The 21,551-nt window shown below is 46.2% G+C and overlaps 1 protein-coding gene across 9 annotated transcripts in view; it reads left to right on the top strand.

The window, feature by feature from the left end:
* The window catches only part of LOC5511245, a 45,113-nt gene extending 23,582 nt beyond the window's left edge, over window positions 1–21,531 (top strand). For 8 of the 9 annotated variants that reach the window (XM_048724717.1, XM_048724718.1, XM_048724720.1 and 5 more), the window contains 21 exons: window positions 1,178–1,371; window positions 3,511–3,679; window positions 3,754–4,012; window positions 8,188–8,519; window positions 10,586–10,779; window positions 11,336–11,510; window positions 12,674–12,864; window positions 13,246–13,426; window positions 13,622–13,815; window positions 14,272–14,434; window positions 14,835–14,976; window positions 15,725–15,845; window positions 15,967–16,035; window positions 16,194–16,286; window positions 16,910–16,957; window positions 17,286–17,561; window positions 18,125–18,478; window positions 18,904–19,054; window positions 19,401–19,542; window positions 19,672–19,765; window positions 20,180–21,531. In XM_048724717.1, the coding sequence (XP_048580674.1) occupies window positions 1,178–1,371; window positions 3,511–3,679; window positions 3,754–4,012; window positions 8,188–8,519; window positions 10,586–10,779; window positions 11,336–11,510; window positions 12,674–12,864; window positions 13,246–13,426; window positions 13,622–13,815; window positions 14,272–14,434; window positions 14,835–14,976; window positions 15,725–15,845; window positions 15,967–16,035; window positions 16,194–16,286; window positions 16,910–16,957; window positions 17,286–17,561; window positions 18,125–18,478; window positions 18,904–19,054; window positions 19,401–19,542; window positions 19,672–19,765; window positions 20,180–20,704 (4,067 nt within the window). In that variant the 3' untranslated portion in view covers window positions 20,705–21,531. The remainder of the gene's footprint in view (window positions 1–1,177; window positions 1,372–3,510; window positions 3,680–3,753; window positions 4,013–8,187; window positions 8,520–10,585; window positions 10,780–11,335; window positions 11,511–12,673; window positions 12,865–13,245; window positions 13,427–13,621; window positions 13,816–14,271; window positions 14,435–14,834; window positions 14,977–15,724; window positions 15,846–15,966; window positions 16,036–16,193; window positions 16,287–16,909; window positions 16,958–17,285; window positions 17,562–18,124; window positions 18,479–18,903; window positions 19,055–19,400; window positions 19,543–19,671; window positions 19,766–20,179) is intronic. The other variant, XM_048724716.1, reaches the window with a different exon arrangement.
* Window positions 21,532–21,551: the final 20 nt, after the last annotated feature.

Below are 21,551 nucleotides of genomic sequence, written 5' to 3'. Positions count from 1 at the left end.
ATCAATCTAGCGATATACACCTATTTCAAGAAAGTTTGACGATAAGAGAATGGAAAATGGAACAAAGTTTGGCCAATAATAATGTTTCCTTGTATTCAAAATTCGTTCATTTATTACAAGGACCTCGCTACAAACTTAATTTAGCCTAAGACTTGTTTTCCCTAACCAGTGGTGTTTGGCATTCATCATTTTCCATTTTCTTATAGTCGACCTTAATTGAAATAGGTGTATGTGGAGAAATTTACTTTTGGGTTGATTTTATTTGAATACAAATAAATTCAGCAGAAGTGGCGTGACGGAGTTTGGGAATAACTTTTCCACCCTTGTCTGAATTTAAGCCTTTAGCCTTGAAGTCGGGTTTGAATTATCACAAGGAAAACAACACTGAACGGCTTTTTTCTTTTCCATTCATTTGGGCCCACGAATTCTTCTTTCTACTTCTGAAGGGCTACGAAAACAAACATCTCTTCACTCCAAGGTCTATTTTATATATGTTGTCGTTTGATATTTTTTCACCGTGCGCGAGTGTTTCTTGTTTTCCCGCCTTTTTGAAATCGATTGATAAACTAATCGATATTCGTGCGAAATCGAAAGTTGATTTGTTTTCTCGTCATTTTAATTTTTATAAGCCATATAAAAAAAGTTTTATTAACCTCGCTTGCTCGGTCTGTACGAAGCATTGTCAGACCGAGGTCTTAAATGTACGGCTCAAGGCCGCATATTTCGTTTAGACATGTAACGTTCCATCTGATGTGTGCGTTTTTTTGTTCAGACATACCGTACCATCTCATGTATTTTTTTTCTGTCCAGACATAGCGTATCATCTATTCTCTTTTGCCTTCAAACATATTGTACCATCTGATATATGTTTCTTTTCCGTTCAGACGCAGCATACCGCCTAATGTTGTTGTATGTTTTTTTCGTTCAGACATATCGTACTATCTGATGTATTTTTCTTTTTCATTCAAACATATCGTACCATCTAATTTATGTTTCCTTTCCGTTCAGACATAACGTAAAAAATCTGATATATGTTTCTTTTCCGTTCATACGTATTATGCAATCTGATGTATGGATTTTTTTCGTTCAAACATATCCTACCATCTGATATGTTTCTTACATATGTTTCCGTTCATACGTATTATGCAATCTGATGTATGATTTTTATTTCTTTAAGACATATCGTATCATCTGGCCATCAAGACCGCTGACGTCCCAAACGCAGGCACGGATGCCAATGTGTACTTCCAGCTGATTGGCGAAGACGGTGAGACGGAAAAGATCCAGTTGCGTCAGGGAGGCAAAGCAGAGAAGAGATTCGAACGAGGACGTACTGATAAGTTCATCGTGGAAACTTTGGACGTTGGCAAGGTACAGAGCGTGTTTGAGCGTGTCTATTCACGTGCGATGTTGAGCGTGTCTATGCACGCGTACTGGCAAGGTACAGAGTGTGTTTGAGCGTGTCTATGCACGCATACAGGCAAGGTACAGAGTGCGTTTGAGCGTGTCTATGGACGCGTACAGGCAAGGTACAGAGTGTGTTTGAGTGTGTCTGTGCACGCATACAGGCATGGTACAGATTGTGTTTGAGCGTGTCTATGCACGCGTACAGGCAAGGTACAGAGTGCGTTTGAGCGTGTCTATGGACGCGTACAGGCAAGGTACAGAGTGTGTTTGACCGTGTCTGTGCACGCATACAGGCAAGGTACAGAGTGTGTTTGAGCGTGTCTATGCACGCATACAGGCAAGGTACAGAGTGCGTTTGAGCGTGTCTATGGACGCGTACAGGCAAGGTACAGAGTGTGTTTGAGCGTGTCTATGCACGCATACAGGCAAGGTACAGAGTGCGTTTGAGCGTTTCTATGGACGCGTACAGGCAAGGTACAGAGTGTGTTTGAGCGTGTCTGTGCACGCATATAGGCATGGTACAGATTGTGTTTGAGCGTGTCTATGCACGCATACAGGCAAGGTACAGAGTGCGTTTGAGCGTGTCTATGGACGCATACAGGCAAGGTACAGAGTGTGTTTGAGTGTGTCTATGCACGCATACAGGCAAGGTACAGAGTGTGTTTGAGCGTGTCTATGCACGCGTACAGGCAAGGTACAGAGTGCGTTTGAGCGTGTCTATGCACGCATACAGGCAAGGTACAGAGTGTGTTTGAGCGTGTCTATGCACGCATACAGGCAAGGTACAGAGTGCGTTTGAGCGTGTCTATGGACGCGTACAGGCAAGGTACAGAGTGTGTTTGAGTGTGTCTATGCACACGTACAGGCAAGATAAAGTGTGTGTTTGAGCGTGTCTATGGACGCGTACAAGCAAGGTACAGAGTGTGTTTGAGCGTGTCTATGGTCGCGTAATGTTCTTTATCCAACAATGATTCGTTGCGTAGTTGGTTGCAGGTATGTAATTCATTGTACGTGACCATGGCATGCGTGACCAGCTCTTGTAGTGGAGCAGGATGTTGTTGTGTGACTGGCTGTAGGTGTTTGACCCAGTGTTGTGGGGCTAGCTAGTTTGGCCGAGTGATTTGTGCAGCTGTGGGTGATTGACCGAGTGTTGTGTGACATGGGTGTTTAACCGAGTGTTGTGTGACTCGCTGTGGGTGATTGACCGAGTGTTGTGTGACGGCTATGAGTGTTTCACCGAGTGTTGTGTGACTGGCTGTGGGTGATTAACCGAGTGTTGTGTGACTGGCTGTGGGTGATTGACCGAGTGTTGTGTGACGGCTATGAGTGTTTCACCGAGTGTTGTGTGACTGGCTGTGGGTGATTGACCGAGTGTTGTGTGACGGCTATGGGTGTTTCACCGAGTGTTGTGTGACTGGCTGTGGGTGATTGACCGAGTGTTGTGTGACGGCTATGGGTGTTTGACCGAGTGTTGTGTGACGGCTATGAGTGTTTCACCGAGTGTTGTGTGACTGGCTGTGGGTGATTGACCGAGTGTTGTGTGACGGCTATGAGTGTTTCACCGAGTGTTGTGTGACTCGCTGTGGGTGATTGACCGAGTGTTGTGTGACGGCTATGGGTGTTTGACCGAGTGTTGTGTGACTGGCTGTGGGTGATTGACCGAGTGTTGTGTGACGGCTATGGGTGTTTCACCGAGTGTTGTGTGACTGGCTGTGGGTGATTGACCGAGTGTTGTGTGACGGCTATGGGTGTTTGACCGAGTGTTGTGTGACGGCTATGAGTGTTTCACCGAGTGTTGTGTGACTGGCTGTGGGTGATTGACCGAGTGTTGTGTGACGGCTATGAGTGTTTCACCGAGTGTTGTGTGACTGGCTGTGGGTGATTGACCGAGTGTTGTGTGACGGCTATGGGTGTTTGACCGAGTGTTGTGTGACTGGCTGTGGGTGATTGACCGAGTGTTGTGTGACGGCTATAAGTGTTTCACCGAGTGTTGTGTGACTGGCTGTTAGTTGATGTTATTGCATGACTTTCTAGGGTTTTATTATTGCGTTTGTGACTCATTCCCAATGTATTTCTTCTCGATGACAACGCTTCTTCTCTCAGATCAAACAGTTTCGTATCGGTCACGACAACAAGGGCCTCGCTTCCGGTTGGAGGCTGGATCAGGTCACGCTCGAGATTCCGTCACGCAGCGAGCACATGGTGTTCCCGTGTAACCGCTGGCTAGATCCAACCGAGGACGACCACATGACCGAGAGGGACCTGGTACCGAGTAAGCACAACCCTTGCTACTCCTATGACGTTTTACATTGTATAATAGGTTACTTCTGTTTCCCTCTTCCAAAGGTGTTCCCGGGACTCCAACCTCCAGACAGCCCCCTCCCACTCCTACTCGGGGCGAAAGCAAGAAAATAATCGAGAAAACCACAACGACACACTACGAAACACGACCGGCCTATACCCCTCCCCCTAAGAACACGACGATCGAAGAGACGGTCCGGTACGGTACCACTCCCCACTCGGCCTCTAAGAACCGCGTGGTTGAAGAGGAACCTAAGTACTCGACAACCCCGAGGACTTTCACCACAACTACGGAGGAAGTCCGGTGAGTGAGAGCAGGTTACCATGACGACGCAATGACATTATCGCTGCTGTCGGTAACTAAATGATTAAAATAGAAGTGTAGTAGAGCTACCATATTTAAGCCTCGTGCAAATTGTGCCAATACTTTACCATGTACTGCGCCGTCTCGCTCGGCCGATCACAATACAAACGAAGTGTTTGAGAACTCCTTCGCTACGTGCGAATAGCGCCATCATGACCAAGCATTTCACCTTGTCTCTCTGCCCTCCACAAAACAAACGAAGTGTTTGAGAACTGCCTCGCAACACTTCCCAGCATTATGTACTAACAGCGCATAAAATTGCTTGGCGTCGGCAAATGTAGTATAGGACTCGGGGGTTTGAGCACATGTTGAATTAGCCGGCTGTGTCACTTTTTTTAATTGGGTGGCTGTGTGACTTTTTGGCCGATGGGGGTTTGAACACAAGCGCGATTAGGAAGCTTTGAGCGTCGGTTCCGTTTGAGGGCTCTGAGCGCCGGTCCGATTTGGGGGGTGTTTCCGCCGGATTCCATTTGGGCCAGACCGTCTGGAGCCGGCTCAGGCCTAGGGGTCGGGCACCCGTGCAGGAGGGGAGTCCCCGGCATCGAATCTAAGGAGTAGCGAATTTCGCGCAGAGAAAGCGCTACGAGCAGCTAGACGGGGATGTGGGACTCCCCGAGAGGCCCGAGTCGAGTCTCGGTGGGAAAACATTCCTCCTCGCGAAGCAAGGGGTATGTGAGGGCTCGACTCAACCGAAGGGCTGAGGCGCCGGGCCGAGCGAGGCGGTAGCCCCCCTGGCCAACTCACCGGTCGAGAGGCAGGCGCCGGTTCATCTGGGATCAAGCGAAGCGAGATTCCAGACCAGAGGCGCATGGCATGTTAGCTGTGTTGAGGGCCCATTCGACCAATGAGCAAAGCGAGATTCCAGCTCATAAAGCATGGCATGTAGGCCGTGTCGATGGCCAATTATTCCATCCGTGCGGCTCCGCTGGCCCCAGCTCCTCGACCACTCTCTGGTCCTCACGCTTTTTCGATGTTGTGGTGTCCTGAGGTGCCTAGGTTCAGCAGCTAGTGCTCGGCACCTCTATTCAGTCCGTCTGAGGGGTGGCGTGCTGCTGCTGGTCCGCGCTCGTCGCCACTCTAACGGGCGTCGTAGTGTCCGTATGCTAGACTGTTAATTCCATTGTTTAGAATATACCTTTTATCATCAAAACTGCTGAGGCTCACTTTGTTGATTTCATAACTTCCTAATTAATGGCTCTGGCTTCTAATCTTCTTCACTTTGTGGTGCATCTGTCCGTTCTCGAGTAGCGTTCTCTTGTAGTCGCCATGTTTGATGTTCTCCCTGATCACCTTTTTTTTTATTCCTTTTGCTTTTGCGGTATTTCCACCAGGTCGGTAGCCTTGGGTGTATGAGTACATCTTCGACCTCAGGCCGACGAATTCACACACGGGGGGCCCCCGCGGCCTCGTCCTTGAACTTCCCAATCACTTTTTGTTCGATTCGTCATAGTAGGGTGACTCTCTAGGGTAGTCGCTGTTGTCGAATTTGTCTTTGTCGTTCCAAAAGTCTTTGTAGACGTCCCTTGTCTGCATTTCGTAGGTCAGGGAGTGTGTCGGTGAAGGGCAGTCGGGGTTTATCGCCTTATCGCTTAGCGTAGGTTTCAGCTTACTCACGAGTCCCGTTTGTACACCAAATTTGGCTGCTATCTCTTTGCAGTAGTTGGGAAGCATGTCACCACACAGACTCTTCCTGTGGCTAGCGGGTAGTCGTTGTGGTGGTCGTACAGCTTCTCTGGGTATTCCAAATCTACTTCCAATATCAGCACCCTTCGTCGTACTTCGCTAGGTCCATCCTATCGATTTGCTTCTCAGTCATCCATTTGAATCAACCTGTTGGTAGGCGTTGGCTCATTAGGTGCTTGTTGTTGGCCTTCCCGTATCGGGAAGATCCCACTCCTCATCCCCTTTTTCGATGAACTGGAACATGTCGATGTCGGTTATCAACTCCAGCTTTATGTCGGTCATTTTCAGCATGGCGTCCCAGGATAGGTCAGGTGATGTGAAGTAGTGTCATGGGTCCAGTTCGTAGTACTCAAGACATATCTTTCTAAAGTTCTCGGAGACGTCTGCGAGTAGGAGGACGTCTGGCTCTAGGTACAGGTCGTGGTACTCGCCCATGTTTTTGAGGTTGAACATTTTCCATTTGGTTTGGGTAGTCGTTGTATGAGATGAGCTCGCTGTTCAGGGTGTTGTAGAAGTCCTCCTTTGATGGTAGCTCTACCCCGTCGAACTTTTCGAGACTGTCCATGTAGTCGTAGGGATACACACCTTTCCTAACCATGAGGTCGAGTTCCTAATTTTTGTATTTCGAGGTTGTGTACGAATCCTTCGGCAGGTTGCTCACCAGCCTATCCAAACTTGAGCTCATGAACTGGAAGCTGTCGATGAATGACAGATGTCGGCCGAGCATGAAGGCCATGTATTTCTCCATGTTGTTTAGGATGGCGTTTATGCTTATCTCAGTTACGTTCACACTCTTATTTATGTAGGTGTGCTTCTTTACGATGGAGGCGATCTCTTGCATTATGAAGTGGGAGTCGTAGCCTCCCAGGTTGTGGAATATGACGGGGATCCTCATCGCGTCTTGGTCCACTCTAAGCTTCAGGTTGTATTCCCTGTTGGCGGAGCCCCTGAATTTGCCAGTGGTGTGGCAGTGGTCTCTCAGTCGAATGCAATCCCTAGTGTACTTCCTATTGCAGTCCTACATTTGGACTCTTTGAACTGTTCGGCGCCGCTCTTTCTCATCACTAGGTCCTTATTGAAGTGCTCCCGCGCGACGGCCTTGCAGTACTTGACTTCCTCAAACATCTTCTCCATGAATATATAGACTGCCTTCTCACCTCTGTAGATCTGCGTCGGTTTTGTGTGCTCGTCGTCGTAGCAACAGACCACTTTGTAGCCGTACCCACAGTCGGTGTGTCTTTGGTAGGCTTCGGTGTATGATGAGTCGCTGCTCTGCTAACACCCCTGGATCTTCTCTGTTATGGCCTCAAAGTCGGCGTAGATTACGAATGGTACCGGCTGCTGCTTGCGATGGTTCGTGAATTGTAGTGTGCTGTGTTCCTTATCAGACATCTTGACCGCTTGAGTCTCATTGGTCTGGAGGCAGACGCCTGAGTAGTCCAAACTGTCTATAAGTTCTCTATCAGACTGTTTAATCCTCTGGGGGTTCTTACTCTGCTGATTCAAGCGTCTGATGTGACAACACCGAAAGAACTCGTTAACCTCCTTTAAATTGATCAGCCCCCTACTTCGTAGTCCAGGGGGGAGCTCGGTGTAGGAGTCACCCATCATAGGTAGTTTTTTTTACAACGTTGAGGTAGTGACAGCCGAATGATTCAATAGTCCAACCCGACCCTTCGAACACCAATTGGGATACCTTGTTAAGGATCTGTTGCTCTGCGTGTTTGAGTGCCTCATTGATTTCAGTGTCGTTGACGATCGTTTAGGCTTTGAAAAACGCGGAATACCATTTCGTCGCCGACCGTTTAATGGAATGTTATTTTTAACGCCAGAGCGAATTTGAGAGACGAGAGGCCCGAGACTCGACTCGGGCCTCTAGGGGAGCCCCCCATCCAGTCTAGCTGTTCGTAGCGCTTTCCCTGCGCGAAATTCGCTACTCCTTAGATTCGACTCCCCTCTTGCACGGGTGCACCACCCCTAGGGACCAACGACCGGAGCCGTGAGCCGGCTCCAGACGGTCTGGGCTGGAAGCCCTGCCCGAACGGAATCTGGCGGAAACACCTTCCAAATCGGACTGACACTCAGAGCCCTCAAACGGAACCGACGCTCAGAGCCTCCAAATCGCGCTTGTGCTCAAACCCCCATCGGCCAAAAAGTCACGCAGCCGGATAATTCTATATGTGCTCAAACCCCCAAGTCCTATACTACTGGCAAGGCATGATGTTTTGTCATTGCTATTTACACGGGGCTTTATATAAAGCGGAAGAGTTTTTTTTATTGAGGAACATTATGAAAAACACTAGACTTTGCGAATGTTTGGAAATTGTGAATTTTAACTTCCAATTTTGTAAGTACCAGAAAAATCTATTTACCCTAGATTGTTTGCGAGCGTGACTCACTGTACTTGTGTGTGTTTTTCTGTCACCTTTCAGATACACAACTCCCGCGAAGAGAACCATCATCCAAGAAGAACTGCGCTACACTAAGCCACTCACGACTACCACTCCGACCACACCCACCCAAGCCCCCACCACCAGACCAGAAGCACCCCCACCAAGCATCCCAGACACAGTACGCGAGCAAAGGATCCTCATCGAACGGACGCATGTCAACGTGCAGTCGGCGCCTCCGCCGCGCCCTCCAGAGCCGTCCGAGCAGGACATGGCCCGGACGCCACAGTATGGCTACGAGGAGCGAAGGACAGAAATACATCGTACTGTACAGCCAACGGAGTTGCCGGAGCCGGACCTAGACTCGAGACCTGGTAAGGCTGAAAGTTTTTTTACGGTGGATATGTTTACTTTTGGTTGCCCCGGTGGATCTTTTCTTATTTCCCGATGGATGTTTTCCCGTTCCCTGGTGGATCTTTTATTTTTCCTCGGTGGATCTTATTCCGTTCCCCAGTGGATATTTTGTTGTTCTCCCATGGATCTTTTCTCTTTCCCTTTTCCGGTGGATCATTTCTCGTTGTTTTTATTTCCATACAAAATAATCGGAAATTCCTTTTCCTGCCGCATAACCATGAGATTCTAAGCACGATACGATAGTGTCTACAAAACTATCCATAGTGTTTTGATGTGAGCGCTCATCTCGGAAGATAATTACAATGGGCGTGTTATTATCTTAATATCACTTTGTTTTGCTTTAGCGTTAGTTCTGTTTTGCGTAGAACTCTATTGCACTTTGATTAAATTTCAAATGTTCCATTAGTCTGTTATTGTGAAATGGCTCGCCACCAACATTATTCGTTTCGATAACAGGATAATCTTCCCATGTCCACCTCACGCTTTTTATTACGCGTTGAATTTAACGCGAATAATCGTAGCGGTGTTTTAAATGCTGTAAAATATTTAACACCAGCTTCGATCAAATAGTAAAAAGCCTTGAAAAGAGAATTGTCATTGGTCCAACTGATTTATAAAAGCACGACAGCTCCCCGTACTATCCCTTGTTTTGTCTATAATGTTGTGTCGTAAGGCGGTGCACAGAGGAGATTGTTCCAAGTCTGTTTATTGTTGATCGTGTCGCACCTGTGGGGTTCAGACGACTCGTAAATGCGTGTGTTGTGGCAAAACCTTGGACCACCGGAGACTCAAGAAACCATGGTCTTAAGCGATGTCTCCCCTATCTGGATCACATGTCTTCCTGAATTTTTCTCCGAATCTAAAGGTGAAGTTTATCAAACGTAGTTTCTGGCTTTAAAAGGTTCGTCTCGCAATGTAAAGTGTGACTCTGTCGTGTTGCGTTCCTTTATTCATCAAAATTTTATGACAATGATTCCGAATGTGTGGTCCAAAATCCATCGGAGTTGCTCCTGTAAGAGATCAAAGTAACATGAATACACACCAATACCCCAACTGAAAAGCGTCTATACTATTTGCATTAAGCTGCGTGCATTTTTATTGAGCCTCTTCTCGCATTCTAGTGTATTACTCTTTCGTCAAGATTTTTTTTCGTATTTCTCACCGCACTCAGGGTTTTGCTTGATAGCGTCGTATCTGAAAATTAATCCTTCATCTAATGCATAACCTTATCTTCTTGTATAAATTCACATATAGCCTGGACTAAGCTGTAGACTTTCATTTTTATGAGAAAACCGCCCAGAGCAATTTTACCTCAATAATCAGACAATTTCACAGGCTGTTCTCGCTTGCCTTGCTAGACTAGTTGCGTAACTTGGCACAAGTTTATTACAAACACTCTGAGGTATGACTTGATTTAGGACAGAATAACATTATTTTATAGTGATGATAATAATCAAATGATTGATGATGATATGTATGACTTATATCGCGCATCTATATGAAAAGTCATAAGCTTATGACTTGATAGTAACTCTGTGTTTTTGTGTGACTGAGGTCGAATGCGTGACTAGACATGATTGCTAGTGACTTGACCGCTGACCAGTTATGCTCTCCCATTCCCAGGGGTAGCGACCCAGCTGTTGTTTGACAAAGTTTGATTGCGTGACTAGACATGGTTGGGTTATTAGACATTATTGCGTGACTAGATGATTGCTTGATCACTTTCCCATTCCCAGTGGTTGCGTACCAGCTGTGGTCGTTTGTCAGAGTTTGATTGTGTTGATAGACATGATTGCGTTACTAGATATGGTTGCGTGACCACTTTTCCATTCCTAGTCATAGCGTACTAGCTGTTTTTGGTTGACTGAGTTTGTGTGACTAGACATGATTGCGTTACTAGATATGATCGTGTTACTAGATATGGTTGCGTGACCACTTTCCCACTCCCAGCGTTAGCGTACCAGCTGTTGTTTGACAGAGTTTTATTGCGTGACTAGACACGATTGCGTTATTTTTCCATTCCCAGTCGTAGCATACCAGCTCTGCCTGAAGATGGGTGATGTTCTCGGGGACGGCACTGAGGGCAATGTCTACATCCAGCTCGTAGGAGACAAAGGCATGACGGAGCAGATCCAGCTACGGCAGCACGGCAACGCCAAAATCAAGTTCGACAAGGGCCGTACTTATAAGTTCACCGTAGAGACCCCGGATATCGGCAAGGTCAGTTCTAATGGCATAGTTTGTAATTTTGTCAATGTTTTTATACAGGTAAATGAAGTTTTTCCGCCAAGGTTATTTGTCTTATTTCTATTTTTAGTCCTAAATGCAAGGAAATCCCAAATATTTCCCAGTGGTGACAGTGCAAAGGGTTTTTTTACTCTCCAGCAAGGTTACTCTACTCCCTTTCGATACCAGGAGAACCGAAATAGCTAAATAGTGCTGCCTTCTCGAACTGAAGTCGTACCCTCATACTGAGATTAGCGCGTTTTTCGTTATATGTGAAGTCCTGAACATGAAAGGCCAATACTCCCGCTATACAGAGCATCCATTTCCATCGGCTAATTTATGCAATGGCCATCGAATGTTGTTTTCCTTAAGTATTGTAGTTGTAGTATTGTAGCAAATAGACGCAATAGCAAATCAGTTGCAGTGGTGGTCAGTGGTCGGCATTCTTTAAGTAACTTTTGTACTATACGTAGCTGTATTTCAATAGCTATATTGAATTTCGGGATTAATTTCTAACGCGAAATTAAAATTCGCTTCCCTATCGTTGAAGGTAGAGAAAGTTCTGGTCAGCCATGATAGCGATCAGACCCGGTCCGGGTGGTTCCTGGAGGAGGTGACGGTAGACGTGCCGTCACATGGAGAGCACGTGGTCTTCCCTTGCATGAGCTGGTTGGCCCCGGATGAAGGTGATGGCAAGACGGTTCGAGAACTCGCAGCTAAACCAAGTAAGTCCATGGAACACTCATTTGCCTTCTGACCTTGACACAGTCAGGCGTGGGCTAAGGGCTTCTGTCGAACTTTAGACCAGAACGAAATATGGGCTTCTGTTGGTCTTGAGATTAGGACGGAATGTGGGATTCTGTTGACTATAGACTAGAACGCAATATGGAATTCTGTTGACTCAAGACTAAGACGAAATGTTGGATTCTGTTGGTCTTTATACTAGAAAGAGATATGGGCTTCTGATGGCCTTTAGACTAGGACGGGATATGGGCTTCTGTTGGCCTTTAGACTAGAACGGAATGTGGGCTTCTCTTGGCCTTTAGACTAGTAAGAGATATGGGCTTCTGTTGGCCTTTAGCCTAGATTGGAATGTGGGCTTCTGTTGGCCTTTAGACTAGAACGGAATGTGGGCTTCTGTTGGCCTTTAGACTAGGACGGGATATGGGCTTCTGTTGGCCTTTAGACTAGAACGGAATGTGGGCTTCTGTTGGCCTTTAGACTAGAACGGAGTGTGGGCTTCTGTTGGCCTTTAGGCTAGGACGGGATATGGGCTTCTGTTGGCCTTTAGACTAGGACGGGATATGGGCTTCTGTTGGCCTTTAGACTAGAACGGAATGTGGGCTTCTCTTGGCCTTTAGACTAGTAAGAGATATGGGCTTCTGTTGGCCTTTAGACTAGAACGGAATGTTGGCTTCTGTTGGCCTTTAGACTAGGACGGGATATGGGCTTCTGTTGGCCTTTAGACTAGGACGGGATATGGGCTTCTGTTGGCCTTTAGACTAGGACGGGATATGGGCTTCTGTTGGCCCTTAGACTAGGACGGAATATGGGCTTCTGTTAGCCTTTAGACTAGGACGGAATGTGAGCTTCTGATGAGCTGCTTGTATTATGCCATTTTACCCCTGCTCGCTTGTTTCCGTTACATTTGAAGATGAAGCTAGGACTTGTCAGGCAAGAATATGTCAGGAAAGCTTTTTCGTAGTTGAATTCCTTATTTTCTTGTTGCTTTACAAAAGTGTTTAAGTTATAATCTTTTTTCGATTTCGACAAATGGGAGCCTCAATATTAACCAGAAGCGCTTACTCTCTTTCGACATTGTCAAAAAACAGACTAGCCTTGCTAAATCAGTATCTACGTCATTAGCTTATTGTGCATTTTCGTCTAGGTACGTATCACCTGCAAATCAAGACCGGAAACCTGAAGAATGCGGGCACTGAGGCAAACGTGTGGGCTGAAATCACCGGCGACCGTGGCACGACGGGGCGCATTCAGCTGGAGCGATCAGGGATCATGGAGCGTCTCTTTGAACCGGATCAGACCGACTACTTCACCGTCAGCGCTAGTGACGTCGGCAAGGTAGGCGATGTCTAAGAACCCAAGTAGCGCAGTTGGCAGAGTTACGATCTCTTTGGCTTGTGTTTTAGCTATAGGTTAACGAGAGCCCATTTGACAGAGTTTTGCCCTGTAAGGCTCGGCCATTTAGCTCTGGGGTCCACCAATATACTGGCCTTCCCCGGCCGGTCTTCTTTATGAAGTAATACGTTTTATTCATTATGTATGAACGAGCATGAGGAGGCGTGAAGAGGTGTGCTAGTGGTGTAATGCTTGAGAAGTAATGCTTGAGATGTAATGTTAGAGGTGTAATGTTTGAGGTGTTATACTAGAGGTGTACTGTTTGATGTGAATTGTTCAATGTGTACTGCTAGAGGTGCAATGTTTTGCCATGTCTCTTGACAGGTTGAGAAGGTCACTGTCGGCCATGATGGCACCTCGCCCTCGTCCAGATGGTACCTGGAGGAGGTCGTGCTCAATAACCCCAACCGAGGCGAGCACTACATCTTTCCATGCAGGGCGTGGTTACCTGAGAGTGGCAGCCAGGCAGCAGTCGTGGAACTCGTCCACTCCCCCGAGTCGCAAGGTTAGTTGCCATGACATCAAACATGTCAAAGATACCCTTTGATCTACCTCGACGGCAACAACAACAACAGACCTTCATTTCCCGTTTATACTTGTTACATTCACGCCTTCCACTCTACCACTCTAGAACAAGAGATACACGAGACATTCTCAAGGACTCTTTACTTTATTGATGATTATCACTTTCTTCTTGCAGTTGTCAACTACTCCGTTACTCTGAAGACGGGTCAGAGACGGCACGCGGGCACCGACTCTAACGTGTACATGCAAATATTTGGCGACGCGGGAGACACGGGCGTTATCGAGCTCAAACAAGTGTGTGATCCGGCAGGAAAGCTCCAGAGAGGGACGTCCTTCCGATTCAACCTTCTCACGCAAGACGTCGGAAATGTAAGATCAATAAACCATGCACTACCCACATATGTAGAGATAGATTAAAGAATGTCGATCACCCACCCCTTTGTTACTGTTTATCCCTCGAAATACAGCGATTTATTCGCAAGGAAACTTCAAAATAACAATTTAAGAATGAAGTCTTATATGTTATTGACGATATTGGATTGAAAATATCTTGGTTACTTGCTTGCATTAGCCGATGGAAATGGATACTTTTTTTGATTCGCCAGTGAGCGGGAGCATAAAATGGCGGCGTGATTGACCTTCTTTAGAGCAAAACATCACTTTAAATAGGTTGATATGGTTTTAAACCGTTAACGAAGATAGCGGAACTACAGAGGTAGAAGTGTATGAGAATCAATACTGGCATTTTCGGTACGGTCACAGTAGACATGACCTCCCTTGTAACCACACTCATCTGTCGTAACCACTGTCATTGTTCTGTTGTAGCTGGAGAAGGTCCGTATCGGCCATGACGGCAGGGGACTGGGCACGGGCTGGTTCCTGGAGGAAGTCGTCATCCTAGTGAAGGACGAGCGCTGGGTTTTTGCGTGCAACCGCTGGCTCGCGGACTATGAAGATGATGGCAAGACTGAGAGGGACCTTTATGCAGGTGGGCACTGGTAACGAGTACCTTCTTGCCTCCTTCTGTTACCATACAGCACAGTGGTGTCATTGTTTGCTACTCAGGTCTTCTTCTAGAAGAACACTAACGCCCCTCACCTCCCATATGGTCGCACTGTAGAACACTCATTATTGATTTTCGTCAATTTTATTTTAGACCACGCCTAAGGGTATATTCAAAGGTCTCTTCCAACAGCATAAGGCATGATCTAAGTCTTTATCCTGAGTTTGTTAAGGCGCTTCTCTTCCTTATTCAACGATTCCTATTATTTGCCACTTAAAAAAGCAGTCCAACCTTTGTAGAAATACCCTGCTCCAATATTGATACATGGCTATGGCATACCTATTTACTCTTAATCGATAACTTCCTTATCCTTACCCTCCCCCAGAGCTTAAGACGTACGCACACGAGCCCGATCTACAGGACTTGATCGAGTATCTCCAGACGGACGACATCAACCTGGTGGTGAACTCGGCGTACTACATCCAGCATCTGTGTTACAACGACGAGGCAGTCAAGGGCAAGATAAGGTATGTCGAGGGACAGTAGGGTACAATTACACGGTTTACAAGGGACAGTAGGGTACAATTACACGGTTTAAGAGATGGTGTTTCTATCCGGAAAGAATTCTTGGAGCGTGAATCTGGCGTCCTTAGGCAGAGTTGCCCTTCATGAGATTTTAACGTCTGTTTGTGATCGCTATATTTTTCTTTTTTCCCTTTATTATCTATCTAAAGGGTACACCCCTCTATTCACCTTCCTTTCATCCCCTTTATTGTCTGTCAACAGGAAACTGGGTGGCATACCCCTCCTGTCTGTCTATAGGACACTGGGTTGTATGCCCCTCTATTCACCTTCCCTCCACTCCTTTTTTGTCTGTCAACAAGGGAACTGGGTGTCTATAGGACACTGGGTTGTACGCCCCTCTATTCACCTTCCCTCCACCCCTTTTTTGTCTGTCAACAAGGGAACTGGGTGTCTATAGGACACTGGGTTGTACGCCCCTCTATTCACCTTCCCTTCGCCTCTTTTTTGTCTGTCAACAAGGGAACTGGGTGTCTATAGGACACTGGGTTGTACACCCTTCCATTCACCTTCCCTTTGCCTCTTTTTTGTCTGTCAACAAGGGAACTGGGTGTCTATAGGACACTTGGTTGTACACCCTTCCACCTTCCCTTCACCCCTTTTTTGTCTGTCAACAAGGGAACTGTCTGTCTATAGGACACTGGGTTGTACACCCTTCCACCTTCCCTTCACCCCTTTTTCGTCTGTCAACAGGGAACTGGGTGGCATACCCGCGCTTGTCCACCTCCTGAACCACGACCATTACGAGGTGCACCGAGCAGCCGCCTCTTGCCTCAGAAACGTCTCCTTCAGCAAGGAACGGGACGAGAACAAGGTCAGTAAAACCTCTCCCTAGAAGGCCAATAGGAGAATGAGATTGAAGCAAAATGGACAGGGTGTGTTGGGCTGTTGATACTGTTGATACATGTCATTGACAGAAAATATTATTTTCCTAGCTTGCAATCGCTGAATGCGACGGAATCGAGACTTTGCTCCGACTTCTTCAGCGGACGCCAAAAGACGAGGTAAAACTCCTACATGATGCCTCACTCAAGCCTCAGTTAATAGTTATCAAAGTAGCAAAGTCAGTTGACTAGTTCAAAGGTCTGCCCTCGGTTCATGTCCAGGGGTTCTAGATAGTTCAAAGTCTACTCTCGGCTCAGCGTGTCTTTGTTACCACTAGAGCGAACTGCAAGCGAGAGCTAAACAAGATCGCTATGTGCTACAGGACACCGCCTCCGATAACTTACCCAATGTGCGACCCACTGAAAAGGAGGTATTGGTCACGCCATCCAAAATGACGTCATATCCGTCACGCTATTGCCCAGTCGTGGAAATAAAGCAAGACGCGCTCTATATTTACAAGCATAACGCAAATTTTAAAATCTCTGGCATATACTAACTTTGAACAACCCTTCATTAATTTGAGTCAAAATAAAAGGCGCTTATCTTTAAACTCAAACTTTTCTTCGATCCTTTTTTCATTCTGTAGACTATTTCTTTCTACATCTGTCGCTCTATCTCTAATCAGAGACTCATCATAAATTTATGGACCTCTGTGCTGACTAACCTCCTTGTCCCTTTCAGGGACAACACTTACTGTTACCCACAATCCCCCTCTTTCCAGCCTAGTCATTGGCGTTCTGTTCGGGATTCCTGCGGCTGCCGCGAGGCAAGAGGGGCTGGGAAGAGCCAGCCAAGGGGGTTTCAGGTGACGTCGCATCATCCACCACAGGAATCCCGAACCAGCATAGGACACCTCAAAAGGACGTCAAGGGCTCGGCTTTCCTCTCGTCGTCCTCTTGACTTTGTTAATGCTTCATCTTCTCGGTCTTAAGGACGTGGACGGGAGAATTACGTGACATTATTGTTATCGTGGTGTTGTTTTTTTTTTTACAGGTCAAAGAGCTGGTATTGGGTGTGCTGTGGAATTTGAGCTCGTGCGAGGTATGTTGCTGACAGGGAATTGGCGACAAAACGCGTCCTAGACGTTTAAATGCAGACGTCTCTGTTATCGTATGGAGGAGCCCCTGCTGCATGTCCCTATTTTCTTAAATACCCTCTTATGTCCCTCCTCCTCCCCCTCATGTGAGATACTCATCCTAGTTGATTCCTTATTACTCACCTTATTTATCGCTAACATTCTTGCCGTGCCGTTCCTGTTTGATGACTCTGGCTTCAATCCCCACCCTTTTTATTACTAACGTTCATGTCGATCCCATCCTGATTTATGATCTCGTCTTCACTGCCCACCCTCTTTATTGCTAACGTTCAGGCGCTCAAGTACCGCATCATCAGGCTGTGTCTCATCATCATCGTCACCACCATCATCATTCCGTACTCCGGCTGGGATAAGAACCTGTTCCAGAGCGGCAAGCCCATCCCGCCCATCAAATGGTCGACTGTTTTCCGTAACGCCAGCGGGATCCTGAGGAACCTTTCTTCCGCGGGACTGGAAGCGAGGCGAGAGATGCGCGCATGCGCAGGACTTGTTGACTGCTTTGTGTGGATCGTGCACGCGCCGATTGGAAAAAGTGACGTCGATAATAAGGTATAACGTCGACATTACGTATCATAAGAGGCATAACATCGACATTACGTGTCATAAAAGGCATAACATCGACATTACGTATCATAAAAGGCATAACATCGACAATATGTATCATAAAAGGCATAATATCGACATTACGTGTCATAAGAGGCATAACATCGACATTACGTATCACAAGAGGCATAACATCGACATTACGTATCACAAGAAGCATAACATCGACATTAAGTATCATAAGAAACATAACATAGACATTACCTATCAAAAGAGGCATAACATCGACATTACGTATCATAAAAGGCATAACATCGACATTATGTATCACAAAAGGTATAACAACGACATTACGTGTCATAACATAGGCATAATATCGACATTACGTGACCTAACATAGGCATAACATCAGAATCTGGGTGGTTTACATTACGCTGTACGTACGTTCCGTCTAAACAAAAAAAAAATTCTGAGCAAGCCTTACGGTTTTAAGGCACAACCTCGGTAACTCGGTCTGTAAGTAAGATAAAGATTGCATGTCGACACTCTTGTCTCTGTTTCTGCACCAGTCTGTGGAGAACTCGGTGTGCGTCCTGCGAAACCTTTCCTACCGACTGGAGGACGAAATCGACCGCGAGCTTCACCCGGATGCACCTCTCCCCAACGAGGAGAAGAAGAAGGACAAGGTTGCCTCCGAGCACCCTCCAAGCTGCTTCGCAGGGTGTGGCGGCATGAGGAAGGGGAAGGCCCCCAAGGACAAGAAGGAACCCACCGTCAAGAGGGACCCTGTCGAGGGCGTGGCATTGCTATGGCAGCCTGAGATTGTCAAACCTTACCTGTCAATCATGGCTGAGGCGTCCAATCCGGAGACGCTCGAGGGTGTGGCTGGAGCGTTGCATAACTTGATGGCTTGCGATTGGAGGGTGAGTTTGAATGGAGATTGTATAAAAACACACTAGGATGTATCGGATATATGACTTGGAGAGGAGTCTTTTGTAAAGGACTAGTACAATTTCCGTGAATTACCCGTTTCCGCCAGTTGTACGCATCGTGCCAGAACATACACATATGACATGAGGGTCCTTCAAGACACTTCGAGCTTATTTGAAAGTCTGATAAATCGCCGTTTATAACATGAAGTATTTGGTTACAGTAAAAGTGGGAAATTGTTTACTAATAAGATATTGTTTTGGAGAGAGGAGCGCTTATATGAGAGAATGCTTTTAAGAGCTTTTGTGGTATTTCCGTTAAATATCCGCTACACGTCTGACATACAGATGGCTTGGGGGGCTGTCTAGAGATACCTTTTCTGCATCTTTTTCTAACCGCTTGGCTTTTTCTATTCTAGTGGGCAGTGGTCATTCGTTCTGCAGTGCGGAAAGACAAGGGCTTGCCAATACTAGTGGAACTTCTACGAATCGATAACGACCCCGTTGTTCGCGCTGTCGCCACGTGTCTCAGAAATTTAGCCATTGACCCAAGGAACAAGGACCTTATTGGTAAGTCACGGGTCTTAAGAACTTAGCCATTGACTGTAACACCTCGTTGGTAAGTCAAATGTCTTGGGGTTACAGAAAGAAGGCCAATCACACCGCCATTTTATGTTCCCGCACATTAGCAAGTGACTCAAGGAATCCATTTCCATCGGCTGATTCAAGCGCTTTACTGAGAAACTTTTAATCAAATATCTTTAATAAAGTATCGACTTCGTTCGTAGATTTTTTTTTCAATTATAAACAATAGCAAAGGTGTAATTGATAGACATTTTTTTAAAGAATAACGTGTCATTGACAAACGCCCAAGGCGTTTTAGAAGAGAAGCAAGTATTTCCTTTACTCTTGGCAGGTAAATACGCCATGCGTGACCTTGTACGCAGGCTACCCGACCCTGAGAAGGAGAGCGACTCTGAGCGTGTGAGCGAGACGGTGATTGGTCCGATACTCTGTGCCATACACCAAGTAGTCAACAAGAGCTTAGACAACGGAAAGTAAGTGAAATAACACTCCCATTTTGTTATCTTCAAATAAGGTCGTATTTACGCATACAAAGTTAAGTACTTAAAAAAGATAGCTAAAGTATGTCCTTTATGAAAGAGTGTTTTGTTGCTTTTTGACAGGCAATGTAGGGAACATGGCGGCTTCAAAAAGATCGTTGCCATTTCCAAAAACAAAGAGCGCTATTCATACAAGATTCTCAAGACGGCAAACCAGGTAAGCCAACGATAATCTCACTCACGGCATTGTCACTGCTAGCGTCACAACGAGGCTGATAGACTTCTGAAACTTGTCGGTCGGTAGGCCGATCTGAGCTTTCTATAGGCATTTTAGATGTCCGTAGCTGTATAAACCCCCTTCCCCTAATACCCTTTATAATCGTGAGGTATTTATTTGCTACTAGAAGAAGAAGGGTGGGAAAAGTTGGGATTGGGGAGGGGAATTATTTGAAAGATTTTGGCTTTGGAGAGGGCGGTAATGAGATTGATTCTACTCAGTTATTTATTGGGCAGTTACCGTGTAAAATCTTTACAACGTTGCTTTCCTTATTGATTTTGATTTGACGGTATTGCTACTTAAGTTATCAGTACGCATGCGTTGTGTGCTGACACCGCTGATCTTTTCCCCCAGGTCTTGATGACCCTATGGGCGCTAACAGCTCTGCGCAACTCCCTCAAGAAAGAAGAGTGGGAGCTAACTAAAGAAGTTACCGACGAATACGGGCCAACACCCTTGACGCCTAGACCTTTCGACGAAGTCTCACTTCCACGAAACTCACAAAGAAAGAAACATAACCTACATAAACCGGACACTGTTCGCTCAGACGAGTCCACCATTCCAGACCCTCATTATATAGAACCTCCAAAACCGACCACAGAATACATGGCTGAGGACGGGTACGAAGCCGACGATGATCGGAACCAAAGGCGTACCGCCGAGCCGGCACGACACGAAGAAATAGAAATGCGCGATATGGGACATTACGCCGACATCGACCATCCGAACACTCCCTCGGCCGACACTCGGAACGGTCCGCCGGCTTACGAGGACACCCGATCAAAACCCGAGCCGCAGTATGCCCAGGTCGATAGAAGTAAAAAGACCAAAAAGAAGCAACTCGCGGGATCTGGAGACGCTAGTGATTCCTGGGTTTGATTGGCTAGTGATTTGGCAGTCGTTACGTGATGGCTCTGATTGGCTAGAAGCTGTCAATCAGTTCCTAATGATGAGTTCAATCAATTCGAAGTGAGGCACTGAGGGGGTGGGGAGGAAAGGACGGAATTTCAAGATGACTAGAAGTAGCAGTAGATGTATTGAATTATAAAGTTGGTGTGAATCGTGTGTTTCGCTATTAAACTGAATCCTGCGTAGAGCGACCACACCATGAAAGAGCAACTTCTCTGCTGTATTCAACTTGTATTATAAATTCTAGCTTCTTAAGAGTTTTTTTTAGAGTTAAAGTTATTGATATATTTTCTAATTTACGATTAGACAGCGTTGAGGTGGTTTAGTTGTTTATCGCTACAAAGTTCTAAAACAAAATGCCCAAGATAGCATTTTCAGGTTAGGAATAGTTATCTAGGTCAATTAACTACGAAAATTCGCAGAAATTCTCGTGAATTTAGCCTTGTGTTCGGGAAAGCAAAGGTTGCAGACAAAACCTCAGAAATAAGTCACTCTTTTTTTCTTGGAAGGTATAGCTACAACCTATGATATGTGTGATATCACAAGCAACTTTTAGACTTTACCTGTATACAGATTGGGTTTCCTCTGTTAGTGATACAAGTAAATTGTGGGAGACTGGTATCCAATATCTCAATCCCTTTTCTGTTTCCACAGGAAGCCCGCTACTTACGGTGCCTCCTAGCTCGTGTGTATTTTTGACGAAAGACATGCTGTGAAAATTGTCCAATGAAAAGCCTGCTTCTGGGCTTTCAAGTTTTTAAAACAGTATTATTTTTAATAAACATTTGATCAAACAATCCTTGTCTCTGGTCTGACT

The sequence above is a fragment of the Nematostella vectensis genome, chromosome 3, assembly GCF_932526225.1.
Source record: "Nematostella vectensis chromosome 3, jaNemVect1.1, whole genome shotgun sequence".
NCBI lineage: Eukaryota > Metazoa > Cnidaria > Anthozoa > Actiniaria > Edwardsiidae > Nematostella > Nematostella vectensis.
This window is presented reverse-complemented; position numbering and strand designations above follow the sequence as displayed.